The 15,512-nt window shown below is 64.0% G+C and overlaps 1 protein-coding gene across 2 annotated transcripts in view; it reads left to right on the forward strand.

Moving 5' to 3' along the window:
- The window catches only part of Celsr1 (cadherin EGF LAG seven-pass G-type receptor 1), a 119,748-nt gene that overhangs the window by 90,611 nt on the left and 13,625 nt on the right, over positions 1-15,512 (forward strand). For both annotated transcript variants that reach the window (XM_027954608.3, XM_027954609.3), the window contains exons 14-24: positions 1,648-1,768; positions 3,120-3,303; positions 3,527-3,628; positions 4,230-4,324; positions 4,856-5,065; positions 6,014-6,197; positions 7,428-7,571; positions 8,513-8,714; positions 9,707-9,874; positions 12,085-12,211; positions 14,381-14,581. In XM_027954608.3, the coding sequence (XP_027810409.2) occupies positions 1,648-1,768; positions 3,120-3,303; positions 3,527-3,628; positions 4,230-4,324; positions 4,856-5,065; positions 6,014-6,197; positions 7,428-7,571; positions 8,513-8,714; positions 9,707-9,874; positions 12,085-12,211; positions 14,381-14,581 (1,738 nt within the window). The remainder of the gene's footprint in view (positions 1-1,647; positions 1,769-3,119; positions 3,304-3,526; positions 3,629-4,229; positions 4,325-4,855; positions 5,066-6,013; positions 6,198-7,427; positions 7,572-8,512; positions 8,715-9,706; positions 9,875-12,084; positions 12,212-14,380; positions 14,582-15,512) is intronic.

Below are 15,512 nucleotides of genomic sequence, written 5' to 3' on the forward strand. Positions count from 1 at the left end.
CCTGGGCTTCTGGGGTGCCGTGTGCACAGTGTGTGGCTGGCAGAGCACAGGTGTGCGGTCACACAGGTCGACACCTTCCCAGCTGGAGCCGCGTGGTTCTTCACGCACCAGGACTCTGGCCCCCTGGCTCACGCCCTCTGCAGACGGCCTCGGGTGAGGAGCCACGTGGGTGCAGTCCAGCTGAGTACTGGGCACACTTGCCCTGCTCATGATGTGCCCAAACCCCGCACGTGCTGTGGTCCCTGGCTGGGAACCTGTGCCCTTGGGCTTGTGACCTCATGGGAAGACGCGCCCCGCAGCGCACTGGGTGTCATGGCACCTCATCAAGGAGAGCTCACAGGAGAGGCCCTGAGCGCAGGGAAGGGCGAGCAGGGGGGCTGAAGGTGGAGTCCCTCGGAAGGCTGCCGAGAGGACTGGTGGGAGGAGGCTGGCCTGAGGAGCCCAGCGGGTCGGTCCTGGGCAGATCCGGGCATGTGCTGTCCTGAGCGGGGGGCAGAGACACAGGGAGGAAGTCCTGCCCTGCGAGGCAGGAACAGAAGGCGACTGTGGAGCCCCTGCAGGGATGGCAGGGCCAGGGTGGGGTGGAAAGCGTCCTGGCTGCCCCCAGGGATGCAGTCTGGGCGGGGGAACTGGGGCAGGGGAGCCCCCGGCGGCCAGCACTGGGGCCTGGCGTTGCAGACACACCAGGCTGCAGAGGGGTACAGGGACGGAGGTCCACCAGGGCTCTGGGCTCTGTACCCTGCAAGTGCAGTCCACCAGACAGGTCCCCTGGGGCTCAGGGGCGCTGGCCGGTCATGTTCCTGCCTCAGGTAGGTGTGTAGTCGGCACTTAGCACTGGTTGCCGGGTGTGCCAGGGGGCACAGCAGGTCGCTGGTCGGCTGGAGGAGCGTGAAGGGCGCTCTTGGGGCAGGCGTCTGTAGGCAGGTGGGTCCGCAGGAGATGCTAGGTGTGGTCCACCTTGGGAACAGGTAGGGTGGGCAGAGCACAGGTGGCAGTGACTCAGGCCTGGCCTTGGCACTGAGACGTTGCTCACCCCCAGTCCTCCTCAGGGAGGCAGGAGCAGTGCCCCCCAACCCCAAGTGCCCTAAACCCGGCACGTGGCTGCTCACTGCTGACGTGAGGGCCACGTCACATGGGGCAAGGCTGCCCAGAGCATCGTGGGCACAGTGGCCAGTGTCAACACGGGGGCCTGGGGGACAAAAGATGCTGCAGAATCTGTTGCGCTGGCGGACACTGCGGTTCCTGGGCGAAGGTTGCCAGAGCAGCTGGGCTCAGTGTGCTGAGGGGGCTGCAGCCACGCAGAGCCAGAGGCAGGGGGCTGCTGTCACAGAGCCCAGAGTGGGCAGACAGGTGTGCCCGCCATGCTGGTGTGGCTGAGTCCTGGTGGCCGGTGTGTCTTCAGGTGGAGAAGGGTGAGGAGGGAAGTTATCTTAAGATACCGTCTCACGGTGGAACCTTCCTGGTGGACCCTGACGCCCGGGAGTAGGGCACAGGGTTCCAGGGGTCTGGAGGGCGGGGCTGAGCCCACGGAGGGGAAACTGAGGCCATGTGGAGGGGGGAGGTGACGGGGAGGGTCACCACCATCTCCTCACTGCCAGGAGGCTCCTCTCGGTGACCCTTCCGTCTGCCGCCGTCTTTTCCTAACAGAATTGACCTCCCGTGCCCCAGAGGCTGGTGGGGGAACCCCGTCTGTGGGCCCTGCCACTGTGCTGTCAGCCAGGGCTTCGACCCCGACTGCAACAAGACCAACGGCCAGTGCCAGTGCAAGGTGAGGCCCGCGGGCTGCCCTCCTCCTCCTGGGCCTGAGCCCCGCACTCGTACCTCCACGCACTCTCACGTCTGTCCGCACCCGCCTGCCTGCCCATCCCCCGTGCCTCTTCTCACGTGCTTCTGTGTCAGCGCTTAGGAGCCTGCTGTGGCCCCGACCTGGGACTACCTGGGCTGCTCCTCACAGGGACCCTGCCCTGGGCACCGGGGCCCTGGCCAGCTCTGCAGCCCCTCACTTGGTTGGCGCAGCAGCCCACCTTCTTGTGAAGGCTCGTTCACCTGCAGCACCACCGGGCCTCCTAGGTGGCCACGTCCTCCACCGAGCCCGTGCTCGCGGCTCGCGGACGGCGAAGCTCTGAACGTATCAAGGGCTGGGCTGCGGCTCGGTGGCAGAGTGTCCCTGGGGTGTGGCTCAGTGGCAGAGCGTCCCTGGGGTGTGGCTCAGTGGCAAGCGCGTCCCTGGGGTGTGGCTCAGTGGCAGAGCGTCCCTGGGGTGTGGCTCAGTGGCAGAGCGTCCCTGGGGTGTGGCTTAGTGGCAAGCGCGTCCCTGGGGTGTGGCTCAGTGGCAGAGTGTCCCTGGGGTGTGGCTCAGTGGCGGAGCCCTTACCTGGTGTATGCGAGGCCCTGGGTTCGATTCTCAGCACCACATGTAAATAAATAAATAAAGGTCCATCAACAACTAAAAACTATTCAAAAACAAAAATAGTACGTGCAAGAAAGAGTTCAACGGGTCGTGGTTGCCCCCCTGCCCCAGGCCTGCCCTGTGTGACCAGCGCCCTGCCGTCCTGCTCACAGCTTCCCAGGTGTTGGAATTCCTCCGTCAGGACGGCTGCATCCCCCCGAACGTGGCTCAAGTCCACAGCCCACCCCATTTTCCAGAGGGGAGCCCAGGTGGCCAGCCCAGGGCAGAGTGGCCAATAGACAGCAGAGCTGGACGTGATCCCAGGCCTGTGAGCTCTAGACACGCTCTTGACCATCCCTGGCCTGCCCCACAGTGTGCATATGGATGGCTCCGAATGTGTCACAATCATCTAAAAATAGAACTGAGTGCCGTCCTCTCACGATGATCTCCGCTGAGTCTCTGATTCTTTTCAGAGCAAGTGGAAGATGCCCGTGGCACGGATCAGAAGGGGAGAGCGGGAGGTGCTTCTGGGAGAACGCCCCTGGGCCTGGCACTGAGGGCCCCAGGGAGCCGCCCTGGGCATGGGCGGAGGCAGTGAGAGGAGCCCAGAAGTTGGTGGCCACGGCTCGTGCCCAGCGAGGTGGACCTTGGCGGTGCTCAGGAAATATCCTCCCGGAGGCTGGCCTCTCGCCAGCCTCTGAGGTCCCCCGTGCTGCTTCGGCTTTTGCAGGAGAATTACTACAAGCCCCCAGCCCAGGAGGCCTGCCTGCCCTGCGACTGCTTCCCCCACGGCTCCCACAGCCGCGCGTGCGACATGGACACAGGGCAGTGTGCCTGCAAGCCCGGCGTCATCGGCCGCCAGTGCAACCGCTGTGACAACCCTTTCGCTGAGGTCACGTCGCTTGGCTGCGAAGGTCCGATTGCCCCCTGACCCTCTTCTGGTCACACACAGGGACAGGCTACAGGGTGGCCTGCACGCCCCTGGACTTAGGGGCCCCTGACACTCCTGACCTTCTAGAAACCTGACCTTCAGAAGGGGCAAGGGTCAGGGCCACAGGGCGGGAAGGTGTGAGGGGTGTGGCTCTGGGAGAGTGTGTCCTGGTCCTGCCGCTGAGGACTTCTTTCTCTGCACCCCAGTCATCTACAATGGATGTCCCAGAGCGTTTGAGGCTGGCATCTGGTGGCCGCAGACCAAGTTTGGGCAGCCGGCTGCTGTACCGTGCCCCAAGGGATCTGTGGGTAAGTCCTGTGGCCCGTGGCATCCACAGGGTGGGAGATTAGACAGAGATAGGCCTTTTTGGGGTGAAATTGACCCACGCATCAGAATTCACGGAATGTTCCACGTTTAAAAATGTCTCAAGGCAAAGCGTTTGGGAGAAACAGTGACGTTTCCCTCCAGGGTGAGCCACGTGCCACGACACGTGTTGGGCCTGGTGAAACTGCAGGTGACACACTGCGTGACACCCGTCTGCCCAGCCTGGATGCCCTCATGGCTCTGCCACACTCACAGTTCACGTGGTGGCTTCTCTTTGTGCATTGGGGTAATGGGGGTGTCCACACCTCAGGGCACCCGGGAATTCGGCGAGGTGTGTGTGGTGACCGCTGGCCCTGGCATGTGGCTTTCCTGGCTTCTCGTGGATGTGCTGGGCAGCCAAAGGGCCTGGTGTCAGCCCAAGAGGTCATGCACGGGGCCCAGACTGAAGGAAGGGAATGTGTGTTGGCTCATGGCTGTGGAGCTGCCCGGCCTGGGCTGCCCTGGGACCCTTCGCCGAATTCCAGTATGGGCATTAAATGGGCATCGACGGGCAGGAGGTGCACACGGCATGTTCCCATTGCCTAGGAAACGCGGTTCGACACTGCAGCGGGGAGAAGGGCTGGCTGCCCCCCGAGCTCTTCAACTGCACCACAGGCTCCTTCGTGGACCTCAAAGTCACGGTAGGCCCGGAGCCTCAGGGCACATGTGTGCACCGTGTGCGTGTGTATGCGCGTATGCGTGTGCGTGTGTGTGTGTGTGTGTGTGTGTGTGGCGAGCCCCAGGTGGGGCAAGGGCACAGAGGCCCCTGGATCGCTGGGGCTGGTGCTGCAGGCCAGGGGCCAGATGCCAAGCAGCCTCCCTGGCATAGCGTGTCGGGTGGCTGGCGAGCTGGGCACAGGCAAGCCCTTCTCTTGGGCCTTCAGTGCCCAGCTCAGCATCCTGGGTTCTGGAGCGCGAGTCCCCGCCCGCTGTGTGCTCGGGTCTTTCTGTTCCTCGCTGTGCTTTGTTGTTCTGCTCCGTCTTGGGGCGTCCCTTCCGAGCCCTGCAGACACCTCGCTCCCACGTCACGGTCCTCAGTCAGACGACTTTCCTGGCTTTGGGCTGTGGGCTCCTTTCTGACCAGGAAGCTTCCATGGAAGGTGGTGGACGCCCGAATAGCAGGAAGGGCCTGGCGGGTGTCGGTTGAGATGTCCTGGTCTCTGTCCTTCCAGAACGAGAAGCTCAGCCACAACGAGTCGCGGCTGGACGGCGCGGGGTCCCTGCGGCTGGTGAAGGCGCTGCGCAACGCCACGCGGCTCGGAGGCCCGCTCTTTGGCAACGACGTGCGCACGGCCTATCAGCTGCTGGCCCGCGTCCTGCAGCACGAGAGCCAGCAGCAGGGCTTCGAGCTGGCGGCCACGCGGGAGGCCAACTTCCATGAGGTAGAGGAGGCGCTCGGGGAGCCCAGCTGGGGTGGGCCGTGGCGTGGGGCGGCGCTGGGCAGCCGGAAGCCCCAGGCACTCCAGGCAGCACTCGGCTTCCCAGGCGTGAGGGGGGCGCGGGGGCTGGCCGAGCTGACGCCCTGCTGGCAGCAGGTGGGCAACGCAGGGCAGGCCCAGCCCCGGTGGTGACAGCCCCTGCCGCTGGCAGTCGGGGGGCACCTAGGGCACCAGCCTTCCACCGGCTGGTGCAGCTGACCCCACCTTCCTCCCCCACGGCCGAACACGCGGCTCGTCGCCCACCCACTCGCCAGGTTAGGGAAGGAGGCACAGAGAGCTGGGGCTGGCCCAGGGGTGCGGCTGGCAGGCGGCGGGCCCCAGCGAGGGGCTCGGGCACCTCCTGCAGAGCCCCTCCCGCCCCGCGTCTGCTGGGGTGACCGGGGAGGTGCCCCTCTGTCTCCGTGCTTGTGAGCCACTCTGGAGTGTTCCAAGCTGCCCCTGGCTCCTCTCCAGGCCCCGTCCTGTGCCCCCAGGGACCCGTCTACCCCACCCCCAGCCATGCACAGCACTGGGGGCCCAGCGAGGCCCAGCGAGGCCCCTCGTGGTGATTGGAGCCTGGCCTGGGGACTTGGGCCAGAGGAGCTTTTCTTCGTATTTTATTCCTTCCTGGTTCCTGTCTCGGGCTGAGCCCTGGCCACACATCTGAGGGCCCGTCACGCTCCTGCTCAGCCGAGCCTGGGGGTCCTGCTGCCTGCCCTCCCCAGGGGTCCAGGGGTCCCAGCACATCTCCCCCGTCAGCGTCTCAGGGCACATGGTGGAGCCCTGGCAGGGCGCCTCCTGATGGCCTCTGGCCTCCAAGGCCACCTCCCCGACACTGGCCTGGTGCCAATGGCCTTCTAGCCGCACGGCCGGACTCCATAGCGAGACTGAGCATGGCGTCTGTGTGGCCAGGACGTTGTGCACACGGGCAGTGCCCTCCTGGCCCCGGCCACCAGGGCTGCGTGGGAGCAGATCCAGCGGGCAGAAGGTGGCGCCGCGCGGCTGCTGCAGCACTTTGAAGCCTACTTCAGCAACGTGGCCCGCAATCTGAGGAGGACCTACCTGCGGCCCTTTGTCATCGTCACCGCCAACATGAGTAAGGGCTGCAGGGCAGCACCCCCGAGGGTGGGGCCCCAGGATGCCCAGGTGTCCTCGGAGCCGAGTCCTGGGGCAAGGCCGTGGGTCACCGCCCAGCCTGGCCTCTCTAGAAGAGAGAGCCAGTGACCCTGGCCTCCGTCTCCCAGTGGTCAGTGGGAGAAGTTGCCCGTGGTCAAGGGCCTTTGGGCGATCTGCAGAAACACACGGTGCTCCAGAGGCTGGGCCAGCACGGGGGTCGACGGGTGGAGGTGCTGCCCCGTGGTCTTTGGGTCCAGGTGTGAGCCTGCAGGAAGGCGTGGGTGCCGGGGCTCCCTGCAGTGCACCCTGCCTGGGCAGCAGAGCCCTCTAGACTTGGCACAGATGGGCAGTCTCAGGGCAGAGGCAGGGGCACAGGCTGTCCTGGCCAGAGCCAAGCGGTCTCAGGACCAGCACCTCGTGGCCTCAGCACCCTGAGCATGGGGACACGTGACCTGGGGCTGGAGTTTCACAGGGTGGTTTTCAGGCAGAGAGAGCTGCAGGGTGGAACAGCCGGTCCCCACCCCGGACAGCGCAGGCCCACCCTGTGTAGGCCGGCAGCACGTCTGACCCCGCAGAGCCCTGCCAGCCACAGGCTGTCCCCTGGGCATGTTCTGGGCTCTCCCCTCCCGAGGCCCAGTGTGCCCGCCCAGCCTGGCCCTCGCTCCTGCAGGTAGCCAGAGGGACACTGCCCTCGTGGGGAGTGTTGGCTTGGATGGGATCACTTGGGAGGCCCAGGCGTGCAGAGCGGTGTCACTGGCCCAGCAGAGGGACAGTCGGACGGCCTCGAGCTCACCAGGGCCCTGCAGGCCGTCCTCAGGCAGAGAGGCTCGGGCGATGCCAGCCCAGGCTCCCTCGGGGTCAGGGTTCCAGTTCCGTCTCTGTCCTGTGGCCTGTCTGCCACCCGGAGGGCTGCAGGGAGTGGCAGGATCTGCGTGTGGGGCTGGGGGCTGCACTGCTTGGCCAGCACGGCCGGCTTGCCCACCCAGAGGTGTGTGAGACGGTGCTGGGTGCCACCTCGAGTGGCATCGTCTCCCCCTTCTCACGTCACCTCAGGTGCCCTGCTGCCAGCTCAGCAGGCTGAACAGAGGCAGGGAGGTACAACTGGGCTCTTCTGAAGGCGCCGGTCACCGTGGGCAGGACGGTCCTGGGCACGGTGAAGGCAGGCTCAGGAAGGCCTGGCGTTGTGTGTGAGTGAGGAAACTGTCCCCAGTTCTTGCAGTTGACGTCTTCGACAAGTTCAACTTCACGGGTGCCCGGGTGCCGCGGTTCGAAGACATTCAGGATGAGTTCCCCAGGGAGCTGGAGTCCTCGGTGTCCTTCCCAGCCGACGTCTTCAAACCTCCCGAGAGAAAAGGTGAAACTGCAGCCTGGGCATTCCTACTGTCCCCACTGACCATCCAGGGCGGCGGCCACTCGCTGCCATCAGCCCCAAGGGCAGCTGTGCTCCCTTCTCACGGGACCTAGGTAACGTGCAGGGGCGAGGTAGCTGTGCTCTGCCAAGCTTGGTGCCCTCGTCCCCTGCTGGAGGCAAGACGTCGCCTGCTACCCAATGCAGCTGGCATGTGGCCTCTCGCATGCCCGCCTCACGTGCAGCTGGACGCCCACACAGGCCTGAGATAAAGCCTGGGGCGGAACCCACACAGGCACATGTCCATGTCCTCCCAAGGCTCCCTAGGGTGGCCCTGGGTGGGGACAAGGAGCAGGTGGGGGACGGACATCAGCTGACCATCACACGACTTCCGTTGTTGGTGGACTCTGGCTTCCTTTGGGGGCTCTTGTGAATTCTGCTGCTATGAACGTGGGTGAACATCTCTTCAAGACCCTGTTTCAGCTGGGTGTGGGGAGGCACGCCTGCAATCACAGCCGCTAGGGAGGCCGAGGCAGGAGGATCGCAGGTTCTACTCAGCGAGGCCCTAAGCAACTCAGTGAGACCCTGCCTCAAACTGAGATATAAAATGGGCGGGGGGGTGTGGCTCCGTGGTTAAGTGCCCCTCGGTCCAATCCCTGGTACCAAAACAAAAACAAAACAAACCAGCCAGACTGGGCTGGGGCTCAGGGGCAGAGCGCTCGCCTAGCACGGGTGAGGCCCCGGGTTGGATCCTCAGCGCCACATAAAATTAGATAAATAAATAAACCCCAAATAGACCTGCTGGCCACACAGTGACCTGTGCTTGCTTTCCGGGGAGCACCGTGCTCTCTCCCGGGACGGCTGTCAGTGTGCAGAAGCACTTGCAGAGGTGGAAGGACATGGTGGGGACACAGGTGCATGGCCTCAGCTTCATGCTCACGTTGCAGAAGGCCCCGTCGTGAGGCCAGCCTGGAGGGCCACGCTGCCAACGATGCCACCGGGGCCTGGGACTGAGAGGGAGGGCCATGTTAGCAGGCGACGGAGACACCCGGAGGATCCCAGCCAGTTTGCTGTCGCCCTGGTCATCATCTACCGGACCTTGGGCCAGCTCCTGCCTGAGCACTACGACCCTGACCGCCGTAGCCTCCGGTGAGGCCAGGGATTGGGGCTGGGGCGGGCTCTTCCCCCAGGGTCCCGGGCTTGGGGAGGGCCTGCTTCTGCGGGGTCCCGGGCTTGGAGAGGGCCTGCTCCCCCGGGATCCCAGGCCTGGGGAGGGCCTGCTTCTGCGGGGTCCCGGGCCTGGGGCGGGCCTGCTTCTGCGGGGTCCCGGGCCTGGGGAGGGCCTGCTTCTGCGGGGTCCCGGGTCTGGGGCGGGCCTGCTCCCCCGGGGTCCACAAGTCCGAATCCTGATCACCTTTGTCATCGTAACAGTCTTACACCATGACCTCGCCAAAGACCAGGACCTCGCCCCGTGGTGTCCTGGCCCAGAGGTCTGGGCCAGCCAGATGGGCACTGCATGCTGGGACATTATGACCTTCACCTTGGCTTGTCCTGGCCCTTGTGCCCAGATGTGCCTCAGAGTGTACCCCACTTTGTGCCTCCGTGGGTCTGCCCTGCCCCACCCCTCACCTGGGGCTGTGGCGTCGGAGCCTCTGCTCACTGCCCCCTGCCATCAGCACCAAGGGTCACTTGGCCAGTACTAGCCTCACAATGTGTCTTCCACCTCAGGGGCCTCAAGTCTGACTAAGGGTGTCCACCAAGGTCATACTTTCCAACCCCAAGGTCATTTCCCAGATACCCCCTGGTTCTGTGGACCTCATAGTCACATCCCCTGGTGACTGGATGAGGAGGTGCCGTGGGCTTAGTCACTTGACCAGGGCCTGCCCTGGGCTCCTGGCCCTCCCTTGCTCCAGCTGGGCCGTTGACATCTTTGTACATGAATTTTCTGTTCGTTTGTCAATTTCTGAAGCCCCCGTGTGGCCCGGAGGTGACGCGTCTCTTGTGCCTGAGAACAGGGCCACTGTGTGTGCCCAGGGACCATGACTCCTTGCTCGTCTGACCCGTGTCCCCTGGCATTCATACTCTTTTAAAGGGATGTGGCCTCCTCACTGTTGTCCCCTGGTCTCGCTCCTCTGCCACAGGCTGCCAAACCGGCCGGTCATCAACACGCCGGTGGTGAGCGTCATGCTTCACAGTGAGGGGGCCCCGCTGTCCCGCCCCCTGGAGAGGCCAGTCCTGGTGCAGTTCGCCCTGTTGGAGACGGAGGAGCGAACCAAGCCCGTCTGTGTGTTCTGGAACCACTCTCTGGAGTAAGTGCCACTCTAGGGCCAGGGACAGCCACCTCCTGCTGCAGACACCCTGAGGCCCAGCCAAGGCAGGACTCCTGGACCGTCTTCTGGCCTTGGTGGCCAGGAGCTCCTCCCCCCGTGCTGCCTGCGGGGGTGTCGGAGCCTCCTCACACAGACACACGCAGACACACTCAGACACACATGGAGACACACACGCAGACACATGGACACACACAGACATACATGTAGACACGCACAGACACACACGCAGACACACAAACACGCAGACACACATGCAGACACGTGCAGACACACACAGACACATGGACACACAGAGACACACACAGACATACATGTAGACACACACAGACACACACGCAGACACACAGAGACACACATGCAGACTCACATGGAGACACACATGCAGAGTCACACGTAAACACACGCAGACACACACAGAGACTCACATGCAGACATGCGTAGACACACACGCAGACACACCAGGAGACTCACATGCAGACATACGGAGACACACATGAAGACGCACACGCAGACACACCAGGAGACTCACATGCAGACACACCAGGAGACTCAGATGCAGACTCACAGCCAGGCACGCGGGGTCCCCCCAGGGGCCTGAGGCAGAGCCGGGCTGCCCGCTGTGGGACTTCAGAGGTGCCGACTGACACCAGTGCCCAGGCCTGTGCGGCTGAGCATAGAGGGCGAGTTCTGAGCACACAGGGCGATGGGTCTCGGGCCAGGCCCAGGCGCCCAGCTGTGGCACCTTCCCCAGGGGTCCCTGGCCTTTGGCCAGCTCGGCGCCCCACCCCCGCAGCAGGTTTAGGAGGCTGTCAGGCACCCTGTGTGCATGAGCACCCACAGGAGCCAGGAGAACCCCCGCGTGCTGGGGAGACGTGGGGCTGCGCCTTTGCCCCTGCTCACACGAGACTGGCTCTGAGGCCCGTCTTCCTCCCCTGGCCTTGAGGTTTTGAGCTCTGTGGGGGAGGCTGGCTTTTTCTCCTCTAGTTCCTGCTCAGTGGTGCTGTCTTGGAGTGGGGGGACACTGGTGGGACCGGTGTGCGCAGGAACGCTCCCCTCACCAGGTTCAGTGCCGTCTGCACCGTGATGGTGGTCGTCTCTCCACCGGGAGAGCTGGGGGCTGCCAGAGAGCCAAGCCCCAGGCCCGCCCTCATGCGGGAAGCGAGGCCCCAGGTGCGCACCTAGGAGCTCCTCCGTGACAGGGCCACCTCCCGGGGTGTGGGTCCTCTGGATTGAGTGGGCGGCCACCACGGGGCCGTGCCGGGTGCAGGCCCTGCTGAGCAAGCGGGCTCCTGTGGGGCACACGTCCGGCTTGGCAGCGAGAGCTCACGCGCCTGCACTTTCCACACACTCGCCAAGCCGCCCCCGGCCTGTCTGGCTCTCAGAGGAGACGGCGGAGGGGCCTGCGCCCAGTGGGAGGCGATGGCATCTGGCCTTGGCCCGCGGCTGCTGGGCATGGCGTCTGGCCTTGGTCCCTCGTTTGGATCCTGGCAATTAGCTCTGGCTCTAGTGATCTGCCCCTGCTTTATGTGGCTCCTTTATCCCCAGATCTGAGCGCCCTTGGCAAGCGCACCGACGGTCACGGCCCGTTTCACAGATGAGTAAATTCGGGATCAGAGAGGTCACGTGACTTTCCCAGCATCGGGGGCAGGGCCCAGAACAGCTTGTTATTTGGGGCTCCCCGTCCTGAAACGGGAGGAGTATCAGGGCCCTGACTTCCAGGCAGCCCCGTAAAACACGGTGCAACCTGCCGAGGAAAGTGCGGCCGACGTAGGAGTGAGTTCTGAGATGGCCAGGACTCAGGCCTGCGGGGGGCAAGTGGCCATGGTGCCACGGAGGCGCTTCTGGCGTCAGGCGCACAGCGGACGCGAGGCTCCTTGGGGTTTCTCTGCTGTGACGTGGACCATTCCATCTGGAGAGGTGCTAGTGAGAGGCGGCGGCCACCAGGGGACGAGTGCTCCGTGGTGTCAGGGGCAGCACAGCTGTTGTCCTAGCCACAGGCCGTGCAGTGAGGGGGCAGGGGACACGGCAGAGGCCACCGGTGAGGTCATGGGACACAGCACGCAGGGCTGCTCTGCGCGGCCCACTCCCACCGGCAGGGTCCAGCTGGCCAGGGCCAGGGCAGGCTGCTGCGCCTTGGCCGTGTCACGGTTTCGGGGACCGTCTCACCCCTTGGTCCCCTTTCTCTGCAGCATCGGTGGGACTGGAGGCTGGTCGGCCAAGGGCTGCGAGCTCCTGTCCAGGAACCGGACCCACGTGGTGTGCCAGTGCAGCCGGGCCGCGAGCTGCGCGGTGCTCATGGACATCTCCAGGCGCGAGGTGGGCATCCCACAGCCACCGCCCCACCAGCAAGTGCGCCCCACGGGCCCCAGGAAGTGGCTGAGCCCCCAGACCACGCTTCCTCCTCAGCGCTGTGAGCAAGCCCTGCGGCCCATGAGCCTGAATCTGGGGTGCCCCACCCCCCACCTAAAGGGTTCTGAAGAGCCCAGGTTGAACACCTGACCTGAAGCAGGGGACCCTAAGCTCAGACTCAGAGGTCCCCAGAATGTCACCCCCCTTCAGAGCAGGTCCCAGCCTTCTGTTAGACAGTGTTTCTGCCTCTACTTTGAAAGACGGGCAAGACAGCGAGGCTGGCATGTCCCACGCGGGTGTCACTGCGGGCCACATACACCGGCCCCAAGGACCAAGGGGTCAGGTCCTCAGTGACAGGCGGATAATCTTTGGCCTCCGACGTCTTAAGCACCCTGAGAATGTGAGCCACACATCGTGGGGCGGTGGTAGGGCAGAGGGGCCCTGGGCAGGGCAGGCTGGGAGGACCTGTCCTGGCCTCCTTCCCAAGGCAGGGAGGTGGCCCGAGGCCAGCCTGGGCAGCGTGGGACACTGGCATCCAAGAACCCGAGGCAGAGGCCGGGGTGGCCTCACCTGTCACCTGCTCAGGGCGGGGATGTGGCCCAGGAGCCAGCCCGTTGTCCCTGCCAAGGCCATTCTGGTGTCCTGGGGCTCAGGCTTCTGCACCTTCGTGGAGGTGTGAGCCAGGTGGCAGGTGCCCAGGAGAGTGGCTTTCGTGTGCTGTGCAGGTGAAGCTGCGGCCCGGCCCCCAGGGCGTCTGCGCCCTCTCCCGGCACCCACCTCCGTGGCAGGCAGCACTTCCAAGCAGGTGCACCAGGGCCAGCCGGAGGCTGATCACCGAGGTCTTGAGATAGGGGTGAGGTTCCTGTGGCCAGGAGGCTGGGCAGCACTCAGATGAAGCTGAGGTAGAAGAATGCGATGGGAGTGGTCAGGGGCTCCTGTGCCCAGGGTGCCGCAGAGCCACAGATCTCTGAAGACCCCTGGCCCCGAGGGGAGTCGGGTGCTGTAGGCTCCAGGACTCCAGGCACTCGGAGCCTCGAAGGAGCATCTCTGGGCCCAGTCCCCTGAGCGCTTGTCCTCCTGGCCTGCCCGTGCTGGCTTCCCAGGACCCTGCCAGACAGCCTGCTCATGTCCAGGAGGTGCTGGACACCGGGAGGCTAAGGCAACCCGGAACCTGTGTCCTGGGCAGGAGTCACACTGTGCAGATGCCCAGGAAGCGCACAGTGGGAAATGGCTGGGTGGTAAACCCCTGCTGCGTGTATTTTCCACATTTTTTACAAAAGACACATTCATTGACCACAAGAGATGAGTGGTAAGCCATCTGGAGGTGACGCGGGTCAGTCTGACACGAGCCACTGTGGAGACATCTGCGTGGCATAGACCGGGGGTCACTCCTAGCTCACAGAAGGCTTCACACTGCGGGGCAGGTAGGGTCCCAGGAAGGAAGGCCCTGCCCGTGTGACTGGAGCTCTTGTTGGCCCAAGTCCCTGGCACCTGGAGTCCCACCCGGCCAGCTGAGTGGCCTCTCGACACTAGTTTTCCCGTCTGTTGGGATGAGGACGGTGCTGGCCGTGCCTCGTGGGCTGGATCTAGGCCTGGTGTGGAATAGGGCACGTGGCAGGTTTGTGAGTGTCCCTCCCACACAACGGACCCCAGGAAAGCCACGGGTCCTTCACGTGTTGTTCCAACTCCTCCAGCTTCTTGTGAAGAGGGAGTGACGTTTGAGCAGAGGAGTGAATCTGTGACAGTGTAAAATAAAACAGAGCACAGGAGGCCATGGAGCGCCCACCGCCCGACCGCGTGTCCTCGGGCACCGTGTCCCTCCAGAAGGCCTCTGTGGCTCCGGATTCGGGTGGGCAGGCCGAGCGTCTCCATCATGTGACCATTGAAGGGTGCAGTCCGAGGCGCGGTGTGTGCCCGTGGCTGTGTGGCCGTCTCCACTGCCCTCCACAGTTGGTCCTCATTCCAGATTAATCACTGGGTTTTGTTCCACCTGTGCCACCCGAGAGCCAGGTCATAGCCACATGGTTCCTGCCAGTCTCTGCTAATTTGGTGACGGATCACGTTGTTGGCCTCTGTCACGCAAAACTCAGTGAGAGCCAACCTCACCATCTCCTGCTTTAACCAACCCACCCGCAGCACGGGGAGGTCCTGCCCCTGAAGATCATCACCTATGCCGCCGTGTCCTTGTCCCTGGCAGCCCTGCTGGTGGCCTTCATCCTGCTCACCCTGGTCCGGACACTGCGCTCCAACCTGCACAGCATCCACAAGAACCTCATCGGGGCCATCTTCTGCTCCCAGCTGGTCTTCGTGGTCGGGATCAACCAGACCGAGAACCCGGTGAGAACCCGAGCCACGTGGGCCATCACGTCCTGGAGGCAAGCCTCCCAGCCTCCCGGGGAGAGGCCCACACAGGGAGGAGGGGCTGGGGTGCTCCTGCTCTTTCAGTGCGGCTGGGAGTCCTGGGGGCAGTTGGGACTATCGGGTTGAGCCAGGTGGACTCATCGCTTTGCCCCTGGGTGGGACCGTCCCCAGAAGGGTGCCCCAAGGAGCCCCATCAGAAGGGCCTAGGACTCTGCACACATTCATTCTGACCCTGTGGCCGTTCATACTAGTGGCCTCATAGGAAATGACAGTCATTTGCCAAGTCCCAGAGTCCCATGCTGTGCAGGCAGAGCACCTCACAGCCTGAAGACTCAGGGTGCAGCTACTGATGAGAACCTGAGACCAGGGACAGCAGCGCATGCTGAGATCCAGCCCTTGCTCAGAGGCTGAGGCAGGAGGATTGCAATTCTGGCCATTCTTGGCAACTTAGTGAGACCCTCAGCAACTTGGCGAGACCCTGTCTCAAAATAAAAACTTGGGATGAGGCTCAGTGGTAGAGCACCCCGGGTGCAGTCCCCTGCACCAAAGGAGGAAAAAGAGTGTCCAGGACACACAGTGTGTCCAGCCCCTCACGCCTCCTGTTTGCGGTGAAAGCCACAGGCTTCCCCAAAGTGAGCAAGACACCTACAGCAGGACTGGGGGGAGGGAGGTCCGGGGATACAGAGGACCAAAGCAGAAGGAACTTTCCAGAAGAGCAAATGGGGGAGGAGAGGAGGCGGAGACGCTGGTGAGATCCACACCAGGTGTTGTGGGGTTCCCCGGGGGCTCCGTGGGCCTGGGCCTGTGTGGACTCAGGAGTCGGGGAAGTTCATGGTGTCGTGGCAGCTTGTGGGGGGGCGCCTGGCCACATGAGCAAAGCCAGTGAGTTTTTGCTGGACGCAGGGAT

Source organism: Marmota flaviventris, chromosome 3 (genome assembly GCF_047511675.1).
Source record: "Marmota flaviventris isolate mMarFla1 chromosome 3, mMarFla1.hap1, whole genome shotgun sequence".
Classification (NCBI taxonomy): Eukaryota; Metazoa; Chordata; class Mammalia; order Rodentia; family Sciuridae; genus Marmota; species Marmota flaviventris.